Raw genomic sequence first — 21,809 nt, 5'->3', positions numbered from 1 at the left:
AGCTGAAAGCTTTATAGAGGGTATTAAGCACGAATTGTTACCAATTCAAATGACCATATTCTGTTTGGTTGACAATATTTATTATTTTTTCAAGTGATATTAATGCGTGAAAGTAATCGAAATTTTACAATCCATTGTAAAAATTTGGTATTAGAAATTTGGGAAGTGAAATAGATTTGAAATTTCTTGCAACACAAACATGACTATGTTATAGCCTTTGGAATTAGGATCCTTCGCAACATATAACATGTCTTTGAGTGCGAGGACAATAAGAGAAGACTTTTTCACGGAAACAAAATCACCCACAGCAAATGATTCTTTAGGACAAGTTGCTTCCTTTATATGAGAATCTAAGCAATATAAAAAAATCATCATATGAAAACAATTTAGATAGATGCCTAATTCTGGCAAACTCAAGCACAACCAAAACATAAAATTTTTTTCTCTAGAAAAAAAGGAGGAATTAATGGTTAAGGTTTTGCTTTTTTATCAATTATTATTTTTTATATTTATTTTTTAATATGTCATCATTATTGAAAATTCTATGTGAATGTCATGCAAATAATTTTTTTTATTTTTTGCTCCATAACAATAAGATTTACAATTGAAAGATGATAGGGCAACAATTTGTATATGTATCATATAAGCAAAAAAGCAAAAAACAAAAATCAAGTAAAAAGATTGATACACATATTTATTTCTCTTTGAATTTGAATTGAATTTTTTCTAAAGCTAAAACACGAAAACGTGAATATGATTCATTAGAAAAAAATATATATTGACAACGTGAAGAGAGCAGTCATTATTATTTAATACCCTACAAAATTACAGTGTATTATTAATTCAGGAAATGGATGTTCTTCTAACATCTCTAACGCCTCATTTTTTCGTTGTTAAGCTAATAAAATATTTCAAGATTTTTAACATAGGCCTCAAAACAGAAAAGACAAATCGTTATAGTAAAATAATGTAGACTCCGAAAAAAATTTACTTGGATTCAACAATTTTTACCTTCCCTTAAGGATTTTAGTATCGATTCCGAGTCGAGGATGCAGCTTCTTTAAAAAAACGAAAATTTGTAGGGACCTATCTCTGGCTTCGAATCTAGTCTCTACACGCTCACAAAAAATCGCTTCTGTAACATATACTCTCAAACATATTTTGCTTCAAGCATATACATTTTTGGGTATTGCCCAAACATTTATATGTTTGATCTCTTTCAATATATAATATGTTTGAAAGCATATTGGTCGAAACAATATATGTTTGGGTAGTCTAAGTTCCAAACATTTTGTATTTTTGCATCCAAATTCAATAATGTTGTCTTCCAAAAAACAATATGTTATTATGTGAACATATAATATGTTTGGAAGCATTTTGCACCCAAAAATATTATATGCTTAAAAAACATTCTCCCAAACAATATTGTGCTCAAAATTTTATTTATTTATTTATATATTTACAATCATAATGAATTATGAAAATAAACAGGTAATATAGGTGCTAACAACATAGGTTTTCGACCTGAATGCTCAAAATTTTGTTTCTGCCCAATTGTATATTCCCCCACATCTTTCTCACTTCCACGAGATTTTTTAGTTCTTAGCACCTTTTTCTGTAATACAAACATTGTAGAAGAAATTATTCAATTGTATGATTTTTTTTATTTTAATTTTACCTTTTGCCGGACGGGGATTCGAACAGCGGACCACACAGTTTGTAAGGATCAAAGAAGTAGCTGATCAATTGCCCAAGGGAAAATAAAATGTTAATTTTGTAATAACAAGCAACAACCACCAACTTAATTCAATATCGCTCCCTGTTAAATAGCGCTCCAAGCTACTAAACACATATATGTTTATAGGCTATTTCTAAATTAATATATGTTTGCATCCAAGCATATTATATTTACAAACATTTTATGTCCCAAACATAATATGTTCTAACATATTAACATATATGTCCCAAACATGTTATGCTAGTTTATGAACATTATATGCTTGCACTCAAAAATATTGTGTTTACAAATTTGTGTTCCAAACATATAATGTTTATAGCCAAACATATGAAAAACAGTCTTTTTCATCCGTGTAACGCCTCATTTTTTCGTTGTTAAGCTAATAAAACATTTCAAGATTTTTAACATAGGCCTCATAACAGAAAAGACAAATCGTTATAGTAAAATAATGTAGACTCCGAAAAAAAATTACTTGGATCCAAAAATGCTTAAGGATTTTAGTATTGATTCCGAGTTGAGGATGCAGCTTCTTTAAAAAACGACTTGAAACTTGGCATAACATAAATAGTTATTATTGATGTAGGTCGGATGGTATTGCAAATGGGCCATATTGGACCACTTTTACGTATAGCCCCCATATAAACCAACCCCCAGATTTGGCTTGCGGAGCCTCATAGAGAAGCAAATTTCATCCGATCCGGATGAAAGTTGGCACATGGTGTTAGTATATGGTCTCCAACAACCATGCAAAAATTGGTCCATATCGGTCCATAATTATATATAGCTCCCATATAAACCGATCCCCAGATTTGACCTCCGGAAGAACAAAATTCATCCGATCTGATTGAAATTTGGTACATCGTGTTAGTATATGGTCTTTAATAACCATGCAAAAATTGGTCCATATCGGTCCATAATTATATATAGCCCCCATATAAACCGATTCCCCGATTTGATCTCCGCAGCATCTTGGAGGGGAAAAATTCATCCGATTCGGTTGAAATTTGGTTCGTGTTGTTAATATATGGTCTCTAACAATCGTGCCAAAATTGGTCTAGATCGGTCCATAATTATATATAATCCCCATTTAAACCGATCCCCAGATTTGACCAACGGAGCCTCTAGGAATAGCAAAATTTATCCAATCCTGTTAAAATTTGGTACGTGGTGTTAGTATATGGTCTCTACCAACCATGCAAAAATTGGTTCACACGGCTCATAATTATATAAAGCCCCCATAGGAATCGATCCCCAAATTTGACCTCCGAAACCTCTTGGGGGAGCAAAATTCATCCGATTCAGTTGAAGTGTGGTACATTACGCTAGTGTCGAGCCGCTAACAACCATGCCAAAATTAGTCCATATCGTTCTATAGGTATATATAGCCGATCCCCAATCACACAAAAATTGGTTCATATCGCCAAAAATAATCTACCAACATTTTATTTCTATAGAAAATTTTGTCAAAATTTTATTTCTATAAAAAATGTTGTCAAAATTTTATTACTATAGAAAATTTTGTCAAAATTTTATTTCTATATAAAATTTTGTCAAAATTTTATTTTTATTGAATATTTTATCAAAATTTTTTTTCTGCAGAAAATTTTTTCAATATTTTATTTCTTTAGAAAATTTTGTCAAAATTTTATTTCTATAGAAAATTTTTTCAATATTTTGTTTGTACAGAAAATTTTGTCAAAATTTTATTTCTACAGAACATTTTGTCAAAATTTTATTTCTATAGAAAATTTTGTCAACATTTTATTTCTACAGGAAATTTTGTCAAAATTTTATTTCTATAGAAAAATTTTTTCAAAATTTTATTTTTATAGAAAATTTTGTCAAAATTTTATTTCTACGGAAAATTTTGTCAAAATTTTATTTCTATAGAAAGTTTTGTCAAAATTTTATTTCTAGAGAATATTTTGTCAAAATTTTATTTCTATACAAAATTTTGTCAAGATTTTATTTCTATAGAAAATTTTGTCAAAATTTTATTTCTATATAAAATTTTATTTTTATAGAAAATTTTGCCAAAATTTTATTTCTATAGAAAATTTTGCCAAAATTTTATTTCTATAGAAAATTTTATCAAAATTTTATTTCTATAGAAAATTTTGTCAAAATTTTATTTCTATAGAAAATTTTGTCAAAATTTTATTTCTATAGAAAATTTTGTCAAAATTTTATTTCTATAGAAAATTTTATCAAAATTTTATTTCTATAGAAAATTTTGTCAAAATTTTATTCCTTAGAAAATTTTGTCAAAATTTTATTTCTATAGAAAATTTGTCAATATTTTATTTCTATAGAAAATTTTGTCAATATTTTATTTCTATAGAAAATTTTGCCAAAATTTTATTTCTATAGAAAATTTTGCCAAAATTTTATTTCTATAGAAAATTTTGTCAAAATTTTATTTCTATAGAAAATTTTGTCAAAATTTTATTTCTACGGAAAATTTTGTCAAAATTTTATTTCTACGGAAAATTTTGTCAAAATTTTATTTCTATAGAAAATTTTGTCAAAATTTTATTTCTACGGAAAATTTTGTCAAGATTTTATTTCTACGGAAAATTTTGTCAAAATTTTATTTCTATGGAAAATTTTGTCAAAATTTTACTTCTATAGAAAATTTTATCAAAATTTTATTTCTATAGAAAATGTTGTCACAATTTTATTTCTATAGAAAATTTTGTCAAAATTTTATTTCTATAGAAAATTTTGTCAAAATTTTATTTCTATAGAAAATTTTGTCAAAATTTTATTTCTATAGAAAATTTTATCAAAATTTTATTTCTATAGAAAATGTTGTCACAATTTTATTTCTATAGAAAATTTTGTCAAAATTTTATTTCTATAGAAAATTTTGTCAAAATTTTATTTCTATAGAAAATTTTGTCAAAATTTTATTTCTATAGAAAATTTTGTCAAAATTTTATTTCTATAGAAAATTTAATCAAAATTTTATTTCTATAGAAAATTTTATCAAAATTTTATTTCTATAGAAAATTTTGTCAAAATTTTATTTCTATAGAAAATTTTGTTATAATTTTATTTGTAGAGAAAATTTGTTAAAATTTTATTTCTATAGAAAATTTTGTCAAAATTTTATTTCTATAGAAAATTTTGTCAAACTGAATTGTATATATATTTAATCGGTCTTTTTTTTTTTTGGTATAATATACACTATATATACTGTATATACAATATATACAGACGGTGTTAAGAAGTTTTAAGATACCTTACCATCGGCAAGTGTTACCGCAACCCAAGTAATTCGATTGTGGATGACAGTCTGCAATTGAAGTTTCCACGCAAGCCATGATGAAGGGCACATAAGATTCGGCCTGGCCAAACTTACGGCCGTATGTACTTGTTTTTACTTACTTACCTTCTTCTTATGACATATATTCGTTCATATATTTATGAATATTTTTTAATTATTAATTTATTGTTGTCGCCGGTCTCTGTTGGCGTTGATTATTATCTTTATTTTATTTTTATTTTTTTGTTTTGTTATATTTTTTGTGTATTTTGAGATTATTTAAATGACTTGTCGTTTTATTTACTCTCGAAGCTGTATATATGCCGGTTTGCCTATCCCCTTGGTAGCATTTAGAATTTATTTTATTTTTATCACTGTTGTTTTTGTTTTTTCTTATATTGTTTCGCGTTCAATAATCATTACACATCAATTGTTATTTATTAACTTTTGTGTTATACGCGACTATAATTAACATCAGCCTGAGTGTCTTTACATTGGCCGAGATAATGCTAATGGTGGTGTAGGTGTATTTGCATGGGTAAATTCGAAAAAGGCTTTTGTCTATATGTTTTGACATGACATTCTAATCCATGTTACTGGTGGTTGTTTTTTCAGCTTGCAAGGATTATCATGTAATCAATTGTTAGGATAAAGGCAAATAATTATAGCTAAGAAATAGTTAGAAAAGTAAAAAAATCCTGGCTGAATTAAAGTTTTCCTATAGAAACCCCTATTCAACCTGGCTGAATTAAAGTTTTCCTATAAAAACAAAGCTGAATAAAATTTGTTAAAAAAAAAACTCAGTCAACCTGAATGGTTGTTTTTAACACCACTATATTGACTGGGATAACTTCGAAAATTGAAGTTGTCAATAAATTTATTTTCTGTGTACTAATAGGGAAGTACATTTTAACAGCAAACCATTATCTCATATTTAGTGATTTTTGTTGTATTGTATCTTGGTGTAGTTTTTTTTTTTTTTGTTTCATTTTGTTTTATGATATGTACACAAATTTAATTTTCTCATATTATCGCAATATGTACAAATATAGTATTATTTTACTCCTGTTACGATTTTTTTTTTCAATTACCCACAATTTTATTACTAGTGCGCCAATTTTTGGTCTCAAAACTTTATGTAGCGTAAAATTGTTTATGTAGTTTTGTGTTTAAAATGGCATTTATTTCATGCGAATTTGTCATCATCCACTATCGAGTATTCACATTTCATAAACAATGTTGCTCGAACAATATGCCGATGATCAAATGACAAATATTTAGAAATATTTCAAAAATTTGTTATTTCGCAATCAAAGATACAAAAAAAAAAATGTGCGCAGCAAGTAATACGAGAAATGAAGGAATGCCAAAGAAATACATCATCATCAGTATCATATGCTACAAGGTCGCCGATATACCGGCGCAAAAAAAAAGAAAACAAAGATTAAAAATAAATTTTCGCATAATGCAGATAATTAAAATGTTGGCTGCGGAATGCGCTATTCCGTTTTAGAAAATGCTATTCTTTAATTTAGCCAGACTGAATCAGATTTTCTATAGGAAAATATCACTTAAGCTAGGCAGAATAAACTTTCCTATAGAACACATCAAATCAGTGGGGCTGAATTAGGTTTCCTATAGGAAAACTTTACTTCAGCTTGGCTGAATGAGGTTTTCTAAAGGAAAACAAAAATTCAGTCTGGCTGAATGAGGTTTTCTATAGGGAAACATAAATTCAGCCTGGCTGTATGACGATTTTCTATAGGAAAACATAAACTCAGCCTGGCTGAATGAGGTTTTCTATAGGAAAACATAAACTTAGCCAGGCTTAATAAGGTTTTCTGTAGAAAAACATAAATTCAGCCTGGCTGAATGAGGTTTTCTATAGGAAAACATAAACTCAGCCAGGCTGAATGAGGTTTTCTATAGGGAAACATAAATTCAGCCTGGCTGAATGAGGTTTTCTATAGGGAAACATAAATTCAGCCTGGCTGAATGAGGTTTTCGTTAGGAAAACATGAATCCAGTTTGGCTGAATACGATTTTCTATAGGAAAACATAAACTCAGCCAGGCTGAATGAGGTTTTCTATAGGAAAACATAAACTTAGCCAGACTTAATAAGGTTTTCTGTAGAAAAACATAAATTCAGCCTGGCTGAATGAGGTTTTCTACAGGGAAACATAAATTCAGCCTGGCTGAATGAGGGTTTCTATAGGGAAACATAAATTCAGCCCGGCTCAATGAGGTTTTCTACAGGAAAATATTAATTCAGCCTGGTTGAATAACGGTTTCTGTAGGAAAACATTAACTCAGCCTAGCTGAATAAGGTTTTCTATAGGAAAACATAAACTTAGCCAGGCTTAATAAGGTTATCTGTAGAAAAACATAAATTCAGCCTGGCTGAATAAGATGTTTTATAGACAAACATAAATTCAACCTGGCTGAATAAGGATTGCTATAGGAAAACATAAATTCAACATATCTGAAGAAAGTTTTCTATAGAAAAACATAAATTCATCTTTGCTGAATAGGGGTTTCATTAAAATAACTTTAATTCAGGCTGGCTGAAGAAAGTTTTCTATAGGAAAACATAAATTCAGCATAGCTGAATAAGGTTTTCTATGGGAAAACATAAATTCAGCTTGGCTTAATAGGGTCTTGTATGGGAAAACATAAACTCAACATGGCTGAATAAGGTTTTCTACAGAAAAACATACATTTTCTATAGGTAACTGTGTAACAACGAAATAAATTTTTATATCTAACATATTTTATAAATATCCAAAATTAATTATATTGTTATTAACTAAAGCGTGCTTCATCATCATTTTGGGTTTTTCCAATACACAATCTGTTGTTTACATTCTTACATAGGTCGGCTATATGCCGTATGAATATTTAATGAAAGATACCAAAACTTGTTTTTGTTTTTTGTTCTCTGCATTTCTCAGAAAACAAATCTATTTTTTTCTTCTTTGATTTCGATCAAAGAGGTTTTGTTGTTGTTCCCCCAAATACTTAAATTTATTTTGATATAAAAATAGCACTAATCTACTAAAATTACTACTTTGAGAAGGTCAATACAATTATTTTTGTTTTGCAGTTTTTATAATTAAATCTATAAGACTGTAAAATAACAGATTTAAAATTATAATTTATTAGACCTCTTTGGGTAAATCATAATTTATTAAGTTAATGTGAATAAAAAAAACTGTAATTTTGTGGCATAATTTTGTAAAGTAGTTATTAAATATAAAAAAAAACCCTTGGGTGTTTTTCAGCAAACAATTCATGGATTGTGAACCTGGCTTATATTTATTTACAATGAAGTTTTGCTAGAGAAATACTTGTTTACCCATCCCAGCAAAAAATGGAGCACTATTTCAGCAGGATTGTAAGGGAGAGAGGCAGTACCAACTGCTTACAAAACTACCGAAACACCGCTGATTTTTATGGGCGATGTCCCGATTTAGAGCAGCTTCTACATAGCGCTGATATAATTGCTTATTTTAATAGAAATATTGCTCATATACCAAATAGCGTAACTAAACTCTTACTGGTGAAGTATTTTTTGCTGGGATGTTAAATAAGGTTTCACAAGCAAAGCTTCAATTCAGCGTAGCTGAATAAGGTTTTTTTTTATAAGCCAGACTTGCTTAATGGCGGTTTCTCTTAGTAAACTTTGATTTAGCCTGACAAGCTAAGCTTTTCTCTTGGAAAAGTTAATTCAATCTAATTGAATAAAATTCTCTTAAAGAAAACTTTATTAATTGAATAAGCTTTTATATGATAATTTGACTTCAGCCTGGCTGAATAAAAAATCTTTGAGTAAACCTGGCTGAATCAGATTTTCTACAGGAAAACTGTAATTCAGCCTAGTAAGCTTCAATTTCGGCTTGCTTAGGTTTCACTTTTATTTATCCGGGTTTTCTCTTGGAAAATTTAATTTAAATTAATATAACAGAATACAATTTTCTTAAATAAACTTTATTTTTGCTATGCTGAATCCGTTTTTTTTTATAGGAAAATTTTAATTCAGTCGGACTAAATAAGTATTCTATAGGCAAATTTCAATTCAGCTTGGCTAAATAATAATTCACCCTAGCTGAATGAGGTTATCTATAGGAAAATTTTAAATTAGCCTGTGAATTCATAGGAACGTTTTTATTAAGCATGAATGAATAAAGTTTTCTATAGGAAAATTCTAATTAAGCCTGGCTGAATAACGTTTCCTAATTCTGCTTAGCTGAATAGGCTTTTCACTGGTTGTATAAGGATTTCTATGGGAAAACTTTATTTCAGCTGAATTTTCCATAGAAATAAAATTTTGACAAATATTCCCAATGAAATAAAATTTTGACATTTTTATAGAAATAAAATTTTGACAAAATTTTCTATAGAAATAAAATGTTCTATAAAAATTTTTTATTAATAATTCTATAGAAATAAAATTTTGACAAAATTTTCTATAAAAATAAAATTTTGACAAAATTTTCCATAGAAATAAAATTTTGACAAAATGTTCTATAGAAAAAAAATTTTGACAAAATTTTCTATAGAAATAAAATTTTGACAAAATTTTCTAGAGCAATAAAATTTTGACATAATTTTCTATAGAGATAAAATTTTGACAAAATTTGCTATAGAAATAAAATATTGATAAAATTGTCTATAGAAATAAAATTTTGACAAATTTTTCAATAGAAATGAAATTTTGACAAAATTTTCTATAGAAATAAAATTTTGACAAAATTTTCTATAGAAATAAAATTTTGATAAAATTGTCTATAGAAATGAAATTTTGACAAAAATTTCTATAGAAATAAAATTTTGACAAAATTTTCTATAGAAATAAAATTTTGACAAAATTTTATATAAAAATACAATTTTAACAAAATTTTATATAGAAATAAAATTTTGACAAAATTGTCTATAGAAATAAAATTTTGACAAAAATTTCTATAGAAATAAAATTTTGACAAATTTTTCCATAGAAATAAAAATTAGACAAAATTTTTTATAGAAATAAAATTTTGACAAAAAGTTCTATAGATATAAAATTTTGACAAAATTTTTTATAGAAATAAAATTTTGACAAAATTTTCTATAGAAATAAAATTTTCACAAATTTTTCCATAGAAATGAAATTTTGACAAAATTTTCTATAGAAATAAAATTTTGATAAAATTGTCTATAGAAATAAAATTTTGACAAAAATGTCTATAGAAAAAAATTTTGACAAAAATTTCTATAGAAATCAAATTTTGAAAAATGTTTCTATAAAAATAAAATTTGGACAATATTTTCTATATATATATAAAATTTTATAAACTTGTTTTTATTGTATTCGACCTGTATTTGATTTTTCCAATTAATGAATTGTTGATTGAATTTTCTATAGAAATAAAATTTTCACAAAATTTTCTATAAAAATAAAGTTTTAATAAAGTATTCAATAGAAGTAAAATTTTGACAAAATTTTTTATAGAAATAAAATTTTGACAAAATTTTTATAGAAATAAAATTTTAACAAAAAATTCTATTGAAATAAAATTTTGACAAAATTTTCTATAGAAATAAAATCTTGAAAAAATTTTATATAAAATTTTGAAAAATTTTTCTATAAAAATAAAATTTTGACAAAATTTTCTATAGAAATAAAATTTCGACAAAAATTTCTATAGAAATAAAATTTTGACAAAATTTTCCATAAAAATATAATTTTGACAAAATTTTCTATAAAATTTTGATGAAATTGGTAAAATTTTCTATGAAATAAAATTTTGACAAAATTTTCTATGAAATAAAATGTTGACAAAATTTTCTATAGAAATACAATTTTGACAAAATTTCCTATAGAAATAAAGTATTGACAAAATTTTCTATAGAAATAAAATTTTGTTAAATTGTCTATAAAATTTTGATAAAATTTTCTATAGAAATACAATTTTGAAAAAATGTTCTTTAAAATCAATATCGTTAAAAATTTTAGTTTTCTGATTTCTGTTTTTTTATAATTAACACAAAAATTTCATCAAACACAGCAAAATAATATTTTTTTTATTTGGTATTTTTTTGGTAAAATATTCTTCAAATCTTGTTAGATTAGTTTAATATTGGAAAACTTAAATTCTGAAAAAGTTTTTGAATATAATTTCCTTAAATGCTCTAATAAAATGAAAAGATATTTTATCAACCAAACGCATAAGCTTTGTTGTCTTTCAAAAAGATTTATGTATAAACATTAGCTAATATAAATCACAAACATTCTTTATCTTCAAACTAGCTACTAAGCTCAATGACCTCTTTAGAAGTAAAACGTGTTTGATTCACACTCAAACATTGCTTTTTTCGAAATTTTTTGCTTACTTGTCAATCTTAAGTTTTTTAGGGTTTCTTACCACCCCATAGTGAAGAGAAACAAGTAATGAAATGCTTATTTTCGTATTTTTTTTTTAATAGGAAAACAATTATGCGGAAATTTTAAATAGCAACCCAAACACAAATACATCTATACTAGGTCGCACTAAAGTACAGTATCAAACGAAAAAAAAAAAAAAAAACTAAATTAAAATCACAAAAAAACAACACAATCTAAAAATATTTTCAAACATAATTATCACTGAGAAACACCGTATATTTTCAATGTTCATTTTAAACAGAAACAGTGTGGAAAGACGAACAAAACAGAAAATTCCTCGAAAATTGACAGAGAAAAAAAATTGCGAATAAAAACAATGGCGAACAAAAAATTAATCAAATGTAAATACATACCATAAATTTTAAACTAAATTGCAAACAAACTTGTTGTATGAATAACAATTGAGGCAAGATGAAAGAAATCCTCGAATGGTGTTAGAAAACAATAAGAAGTCTAAAAACTACAAACAGACAAATAAGAGCTATTTAGTAATTTCTTATTTAAAATGAATTAAAATGAAGAGGTATTGTTACCTACCATTGTAACATTTTGCGATAATAATGTTTCATTGTTCCCGTCCAAAAATAAGATTTTGCTCATGAAATATGTTTAAGGTGATCATATTCCTTCCGTGCTTTCCGAACTTTCAAACTTTTTGTTTCGTTCGGTAGCTACAGACGGACGGACGGACATCGCTAGATCAAATTTCACCTCTACCAAGAATATACTTTATGGGGTCTTAGACCTATATTTCAATGAGTTACAAACGGAATGACGAACTTAGTAGACACTCCATCCTATGGTGGAGGGTGCAAAACATACATTCCTGAAATATTTTCAAGTCGGTATTAACATATTTCAGCTTGTGCCTACATCCTCTTCCTCTTCTCTTATCGCATTTTAAACAAATTTAAAAAAAGTGGATTATAAACTGCTGCTCATATAAATCAAATAGGTCTGGATCATATTGTGCACTAAATCTATGTACATAGGGGCTATAGAAAAATCGTGCCCTCTGACAATCACAACCATCTTGTCCACATATTTACGTTATCACGAGATTTATATTTAATCAATGGAATATATTATTTTATTAGGGTGGATCACGTGTTTGTTTATAATAAATAAATTGGTTAATTCAATAGAACAATGAAATAATAATTAACCAAGACATGAATAAATTAAAAAATTAATTAATTTACCATCATTCTAAATTAATGAAATTTAAAATTAAATTAAATCACATTAAATTAAATTAAATTCAAATGAAATGATATGATATGATATGATATGATATGATATGATATGATATGATATGATATGATATGATATGATATGATATGATATGATATGATATGATATGATATGATATGATATGATATGATATGATATGATATGATATGATATGATATGATATGATATGATATGATATGATATGATATGATATGATATGATATGATATGATATGATATGATATGATATGATATGATATGATATGATATGATATGATATGATATGATATGATATGATATGATATGATATGATATGATATGATATGATATATGATATGATATGATATGATATGATATGATATGATATGATATGATATGATATGATATGATATGATATGATATGATATGATATGATATGATATGATATGATATGATATGATATGATATGATATGATATGATATGATATGATATGATATGATATGATATGATATGATATGATATGATATGATATGATATGATATGATATGATATGATATGATATGATATGATATGATATGATATGATATGATATGATATGATATGATATGATATGATATGATATGATATGATATGATATGATATGATATGATATGATATGATATGATATGATATGATATGATATGATATGATATGATATGATATGATATGATATGATATGATATGATATGATATGATATGATATGATATGATATGATATGATATGATATGATATGATATGATATGATATGATATGATATGATATGATATGATATGAATAGTGTCAACTACAAGCATTCTTATATTTTATATATCCATTTTTACCAATTTTCCTATCCGATTTTTAAACCAATTTTGACTAAATTTTCTATAGACATAAACTTTTGACAAAAAATTTCTAAAGAAAGAAAACTTTAGAATTTTCCATACAAATGAAATTTTGACAAAAATTTCTATAGAAATAAAATTTTGACCAAAATTTCTACAGACATAAAATTTCTAAAGAAATAAAATTTTGACAAAAATTTCTATAGAAATAAAAGTTTGACATAATTTTCCATAGAAATAAAATGATGACAAAATGTTGACAAAATTTTCTATAGAAATAAAATTTTGACAAAATTTTCTATAAAAATAAAATTTTGGCAAAATTTTCTATAGAAATAAAATGTTGACAAAATTTTCTATCGAAAGAAAATCTTGACAAAATTTTCTATAGAAATAAAATTTTGACAAAATTTTCTATAGAAATAAAATTTTGACAAAATTTTCTATAGAAATAAAATTTTGAAAAAAATTTTCTGTAGAAAGAAAATATTGGCAAAATTTTCTATAGAAAGAAAATCTTGACAAAATTTTCTATAGAAATAAAATTTCGACAAAATTTTCTATAGAAATAAAATTTTGATAAAATTGTCTATAAAATTTTGTCAAAATTTTCTATAGAAATAAAATTTGGACAAAATTTTGTATAGAAATAACATTTTGGTAAAATTTTCTATAGAAAAAACGTTTTGATAAAATTGTCTATATAAATAAAATGTTAAAAAAAAAACTATAAAATCAATATCAATATCAAATTTTAGTTTTTGATTTCTTTTGAAGAAACATTCTTTTATAGAATAACCACAAAAATAATATTTTTTAGTTGGTAGCTTTTTGGTAAAATATTCTTCAAATTTTGGTAGATTATTTTTGGTTCTAGCGTACCCGTGGTTCAAATGATATATGAAATGAATTGTATAGATTTTTACAAATAGTGTCAACTAACATACAAGCATTCTTATACTTTGTTTTATAACCATTTTCACCAATTTTCCTATTCGATTTTTAAATCAATTTTTTGTTTTGCCTTTCTTCTCTTTACAGTGCGGGACACTAGACGTACCCGATTCGTCATATCACATACAAAGATCCAACAGAATGGACGTTTATCAAATTGACGATGGTTTTCATTCAGATGGTGGCACCGAAACCCCACCACCATCACCCAGTTCCGGTTCCTCGATAGCCTCAACATCAGATCATGGCTCTTTAGAGAGCGTCGATACGGGGGGTACACAACGTTTGGCTGTGCTGTCATTTGAACAGGTGCGCAAACTACACAATGTGATGGATGAAAAAGTGGCCATACATGGACGTGGAAATTTTCCCACACTCGAAGTAACCCTAAAAGACTTGGTGAATTTGGTGAGGCGTAAACTGGAGACCGATGTTGGCTCTGGTGGAGCTGGTGTGATAGTCAAAGATATACGTTTGAATGGTGGAGCAGCTAGTCATGTATTGGCTTCCGAGGATCAGCCTTATAATGATCTGGATTTAATTTATGCCATTGAGCTAAGCTCACCACGTCACTTTGATCGTGTCAAAACAGCGGTACTCAACACCCTACTCGATCTCTTGCCCGAGGGTGTTTCAAAACGTCGCATTATGCCCTGTGCCCTGAAAGAGGCCTATGTGGGTAAAATGGTTAAAGTGAATAATAATAATGATGGTGATCGCTGGTCTCTAATCTCCTTGGGCAATTCGCCCGGTCACAAAAATGTCGAACTGAAATTTGTCGATACAATGCGACGACAATTTGAATTCTCTGTGGACTCATTTCAAATTGTTTTAGATTCGCTATTGTTGTTCTATGACTGTGCCGCATTACCCATATCGGAGAATTTCTATCCCACTGTGGTGGGTGAATCAGTCTATGGTGATTTCCAGGAGGCCTTGTATCATTTGCAAAATAGATTGATCTCAACGCGGCAACCCGAAGAGATAAGAGGTGGCGGTTTGCTCAAGTATTGCAATTTGCTGGTGCGCAGCTATAGTCCAGTCGATAGTCAGCGCATTAAGACCCTGGAGCGTTATATGTGCTCACGTTTCTTCATTGACTTTCCCGATATCAATACGCAGACAGTGAAATTGGAGGCATATTTACGTAATCATTTCTGGGGTGTGGATGAGGAGCCTTTGCAATACCAGTACCTGATGCATTTACGTGAGGTGGTCGAAAATTCGACGGTGTGCCTGATGGGTCATGAGAGACGGCAGACTTTAATGCTGATACAGACATTGGCCGCTCAAGTTTTGTATAAGGAACAACAGAAACAGGTTCAAGAACAGCAACAGTATCAGCAGAAGCAGGCGAATCATCATCAACAGCAACAACAAGTAAGTATTGACAAAAATTTAATTTAATTTAATTTAATTTAATTTAATTTAATTTAATTTAATTTAATTTAATTTAATTTAATTTAATTTAATTTAATTTAATTTAATTTAATTTAATTTAATTTAATTTAATTTAATTTAATTTAATTTAATTTAATTTAATTTAATTTAATTTAATTTAATTTAATTTAATTTAATTTAATTTAATTTAATTTAATTTAATTTAATTTAATTTAATTTAATTTAATTTAATTTAATTTAATTTAATTTAATTTAATTTAATTTAATTTAATTTAATTTAATTTAATTTAATTTAATTTAATTTAATTTAATTTAATTTAATTTAATTTAATTTAATTTAATTTAATTTAATTTAATTTAATTTAATTTAATTTAATTTAATTTAATTTAATTTAATTTAATTTAATTTAATTTAATTTAATTTAATTTAATTTAATTTAATTTAATTTAAGTTAATTTAATTTAATTTAATTTAATTTAATTTAATTTAATTTAATTTAATTTAATTTAATTTAATTTAATTTAATTTAATTTAATTTAATTTAACTTAATTTAATTTAATTTAATTTAATTTAATTTAATTTAATTTAATTTAATTTAATTTAATTTAATTTAATTTAATTTTTAATTTTTAATTTTTAATTTTTAATTTTTAATTTTTAATTTTTAATTTTTAATTTTTAATTTTTAATTTTTAATTTTTAATTTTTAATTTTTAATTTTTAATTTTTAATTTTTAATTTTTAATTTTAATTTTTAATTTTTAATTTTTAATTTTTAGTTTTTAATTTTTAACTTTTAATTTTAAATTTTAATTTTTAATTTTTAAATTTTAATTTTTAAATTTTAATTTTTAATTTTAATTTAATTTATTTTTTTATTAAATATAAATATTATATTATTTACATTATTCTTCTATTTTTCAGAGTCAACAACAACAATCTCTGGAGCAAGTTACGCCGCCTCAAAATCAAAATCAACATTCACATCATCATCCACAGCAACAACAACAGCAGCTCTCATCACAACAACAGCAAACCTTAGTGCAGCCTCAAACCACAACAATTTATGTACAACAGGTTCCACAAACGACGCCACAAAATGTTGCCACAACAGCCACCATATGCTGTGCCATGCCAAATGCCGATGATCAGATGAATATTGTAAGAATTTTATATTTTTTATATTGTGTTCTCCAATATTATGTTTGCATGCAAAATGAGTTGATTATCGGCATTAAAATATCGGACCTAGTTTTATATATTCTGATGGCATCACTATCTGAGACCACCAGACCTGCCGGTTTCCGACTTTGTTTCCATTTAGTTCACTGTCTTTAATGTATATTTGAGATCCGTCCTGTGAAACCTGAAAACTGAGAAAACTGAATTCATAATTTTTATGTTTTGACAACTACTCGTTAACGATACAACTTTTACAGGCAGTGTATATCAGTTGATGTACATACCACCAGATGTCAACTACACAACAAAATGTTTACCCTGTTTTAAAAATTTCTAGTAAAACCAGCAATTGAAATCATATTTTTACCCTTATGGGGCAACTATAATCAGTTCAAAGTATTTGAAAATTATTTTTATCTTGCTGAGACTATCTGGGATTTTTTTTGTTATTTTGTGCTCATTTTTAGAATGGAATATGTCCCATTTTTATTTGTTTTTTTTAATCATTTAATGGACCTCAATATTTTTTTTTTTAATATTTCCCTATTCTATAATTCTATTTCCATTTTTTTTTTTGTAAATGACACAGGCACAGACGGTACAAGTCCAACAGCAGCCAACAACGACTACCGCTACAGCGGTGCCTCAAACAATACAGATACAGGCTGGACCGCCGGGTCTTATATATGCCAATGGCGTCTACTATGCACCTGTGATTCCCGCAACCATTTGCACTTGCAACTCTACATGGTTGAGCACGTGATTAAGTGTGATGCCAACACCTAATATAGCAGCAGCAACATTAGCAGATAGTAGAACCACAGTAAAATTAGCTGCAACAGCAAATGCTAGTACAGCTACTATACAATTAGCTCCGGCCAAGTTTATGACAGATTCCATTACAAATTCATACAATCCACCCAACAACATCAATAATTTTAGTAACAACAACAACCATAAAATCATTTATAATTCCTCTTCCTCCTCCAACAACAACACTGAATCTAATATGTGCATTGACTCCATCGGCACTACCACATCCTCCTGCCCCACAATTTCCCCCACCGTATACGAGGCATGCCCGCTCAAAACTACAACAACAACAACGTCCCTGGCAACGACCATCAACTCGGTAAAGAAATCAGCAACATCTAAAGAATGTTGCATGCATTATATCTACAAAGACAAAAACACAAACAACAGCAACTGCAACAATGGCCTCCTCGCCTCAGATGAAGCCAATGACAATGTTGTTCAAATCCCTAATAAGAATGATGATAATAATGATGAAGATAATCATGATCAACATAATGATCATAAAGAAGAAGACAACGACCACCAAGGGAATCGAAATGGAGATATTAACCTAGAAGACCACAAAGATGATGATGATGCTGATGATATCGAAGACAATGAAGCCGATAATAATGCAGATGACCAAGATATAGAAGCAGACCATCATAATGAAGATGCTACCGATCATGAAGAAGACTACAATTGCCATTCTCATCAACACCATGTTAGTGAAGAAGACGAAGTCCAACAAACATCTCTACCCAGCCTGGCCGGTGATTTGATTTTAACCCATGAACAACATGATTTCCATTTGGAAGGTGACATCAACGAACTCCCTGATATATTGCATGCAAATAATCAAAAGTTAACCGGTGAATTTGCTTATTTTTATCCCTATGATGGTTCCGAGCCTTCACTTCTATTGATAGGTAAAGATTTTTATATAAACGTAACACCTCAACAACAATCGCTACCACAACAGGATATATTACAAGAAAGTTGATTTTATTTACAATAAAAAATAAATAAATAAAATAAAAATCCAAAAAGTAGCAATAGCAACTCAATGACACTATCTTCATAGAGATGTTATTTTATTAATTGAATTTTTGAGAAAATGGTCCTTCGAGATCTTTTATTTTGAGATATTTGTCTTGGAATTAACACTTTCGTTTTCTTTTTAAATCAAATAAAATAAAAACCCCCAAAAAATATCAAAGGCAACTCAATGACAGATGTTTTTTTCATTAAAGGAATTTCAGAAAATGGTCCTTCGAGATCATTCATTTAGAGATATTTGCCTTGCAATTGCCACATCAGACAATATAAAAACCCCCAAAAAATAGTAATAGCAACAAAATGTCACTATTTGCATAGAGATGTTTTTGTTATTAAATGAATTTCAGAAAATGGTCCTTCGAGATCATTCATTTAGAGATATTTGTCTTGCAATTGCCACATCAAACAATATAAAAACCCCCAAAAAATAGTAATAGCAACAAAATGTCACTATTTGCATAGAGATGTTTTTGTTATTAAATGAATTTCAGAAAATGGTCCTTCGAGATCATTCATTTAGAGATATTTGCCTTGCAATTGCCACATCAGACAAAATAAAAACCCACCAAAAAATAGTAATAGCAACAAAATGTCAATATTTTCATAGAGATGTTATTTTATTAATAGAATTTCAGAAAATGGTCCTTCGAGATCATTCGTTTAGAGATATTTTCCTTGCAATAACCACATCAAAAAACATCAGACAAAATAAAAACCCCCCAAAAAATAGTAATAGCAACAAAATGTCAATATTTCCATAGAGATGTTATTTTATTAATAGAATTTCAGAAAATGGTCCTTCGAGATCATTCATTTAGAGCTATTTCTCTTGCTGTTAACACTTACTTTTTTTAATATAAAAATTTAGTTGTTTAATACAGCAAAATGAACAATATTTAATCGTTAATGTTTTGCTGGAATTGATTTGATGCATTGAAAAAATAAAATGGTCCTTCGGGGTCATTCTGCAGATTATAAAATTTTTAAATGTGGACTTTTTTACCTTCTTTACTAACTTTGTTTGCTATAAAAATACTATTAAATCTAATAATGAAAACAATATTATAAAGTACTTAGTATTATACAATTTTCGATTGGGTATAATTTATACAACTCTGAGGAGTTGTTTAAAGGTTTTTACTATTGGTTTGAATAAAATTGTTATAATTTATTGAAAGCGAACTAAATTTGGCACATTTCGTTTTAACGAAGGACCATTTTTATATGGCTTTGTATTTTGCATATTGTGACCAATACCACACCATAGTTAGTTTTGTATTTTTTTATTTTATTTTTCAATATTTTCCATTTCCACCTGAACCTCCTGTACTCTTAGTATGTTTTAGGTAAAAATATACAATCTCTTACAACATGTAGAAGTTTTTTGTTTGATGATTTATAGAGAGAGAAAAAATGGTTTTTCGATATGTAGAGAAAAAATGGTCCTTCGATATGTAGAAAAAATGGTCCTTTGAAAAACAAAAATTAGAATTTCGTTTTCTAACTGCTAGAAATTTACATCCTAATATATTTCATGCTCTAATATTTTTTAGGTAACGAAAAATATACATTCAATACAAAATTTCATTTTCTGGTCCTTCGATGTGTAGAAAAAAATTGTCCTTTGAAAAACAAAAATTAGAATTTCGTTTTCTAACTGCTAGAAATGTACTTCCTAATATATATCATGCTCTAATATTTTTAGGTAACGAAAAACATACATTCAATACAAAATTTCATTTTCTAACTGCTAGAAATTTAGATCGTAATATTTTTTGTGCTTTAACATTTTTGTAGGTAACGAAAAAGTATAACTTCACTTACATGACATCCCTCGTAGAAGTTTTTTGATAATTTGTCCTTTCAGATGAAAAAACAAAAATTAAATTTTCGTTTTCTAATTGCTAGAAATTTAGATTCAAAAAGTTCTCAACTTTGAAAAGTTTCTTACAGAAGTTTATTGAGTATATGCAGCAACACATTCGTAGTTCAAAAATGAATGAAATGGAAAGTTTACCTCGATGTTTGCTTTTCCACTAAACATACATTTAAAATTATCAAACAGAACAACTTTGCTTTCCAATTTATTGATTAAATTCCATATAAGAAACAATAGTCGAAGGACCATTTAAAACATGATTAAATATACAAAGATTTTTTTCCTTGCCAATAAAAATAATAATTATTACTCAAATCATCAACTAAATCTCAATAGGCCCAATTTTATTTTCTATTAATTATATAAATAGAGCCGATGGAAATTTTTTTGCTATTAAAAATGTACTGTACCTACATAAGAAAAAAAAGGGTCCTTCGAGCTGATTTAGAAAAAGGATTAATATACAATTTTTTTTTTGCTTGCCGAAAATAATAATTATTACTCAAATCATCAATTAAATCTCAATAGGCCCAATTTTATTTTCTATTAATTATATAAATAGAGCCCATGGAAATTTTTTTGCTATTAAAAAATGTACTGTAAGAAAAAAAATGGTCCTTCGAGCTGATTTAGAAAAAGGATTAATATACAATTTTTTTTGCTTGCCGAAAATAATAATTATTACTCAAATCATTACAAAAATCTCAATAGTAGCAATCTTTATTTTCTATGAATTATATAAATCGATCCGATGGAAATTTTTATTTTTTCTTATACAAAAATGTACTGTATCTACATAAGACAAAAGGGTCCTTCGAGCTTATTTAAAAAAGGTATAAATATACAAACAAAATTAATAATACAAAATTATTTTTTTGCTTGCCGAGAACATAAATTATTACTCAAATCATGAAAAATTATTACTATAAATTATTACTCAAATCATGAAAAATCTCAATAATTACAATTTTTCTAGATCCGATGGAAATTTGTATTTAATTTGGCATTTTATACAGGAAAAATTTACTTCTAA

At 26.8% G+C, this 21,809-nt stretch overlaps 1 protein-coding gene across 3 annotated transcripts in view; it reads left to right on the top strand.

Moving 5' to 3' along the window:
- Positions 1-17,911, top strand: part of LOC142241331 (terminal nucleotidyltransferase 5C) — a 510,769-nt gene extending 492,858 nt beyond the window's left edge. For all 3 annotated transcript variants that reach the window (XM_075313094.1, XM_075313095.1, XM_075313096.1), the window contains exons 3-5: positions 14,546-15,838; positions 16,786-17,022; positions 17,633-17,911. In XM_075313094.1, the coding sequence (XP_075169209.1) occupies positions 14,546-15,838; positions 16,786-17,022; positions 17,633-17,806 (1,704 nt within the window). In that variant the 3' untranslated portion in view covers positions 17,807-17,911. The remainder of the gene's footprint in view (positions 1-14,545; positions 15,839-16,785; positions 17,023-17,632) is intronic.
- The last annotated feature ends 3,898 nt before the right edge of the window (positions 17,912-21,809 follow it).

This window comes from Haematobia irritans, chromosome 5 (genome assembly GCF_050003625.1).
Source record: "Haematobia irritans isolate KBUSLIRL chromosome 5, ASM5000362v1, whole genome shotgun sequence".
In the NCBI taxonomy this organism is placed as follows: Eukaryota; Metazoa; Arthropoda; class Insecta; order Diptera; family Muscidae; genus Haematobia; species Haematobia irritans.
Note: the sequence above shows the minus strand (reverse complement) of the source record. Positions and strands in the feature narration are given on the sequence as shown.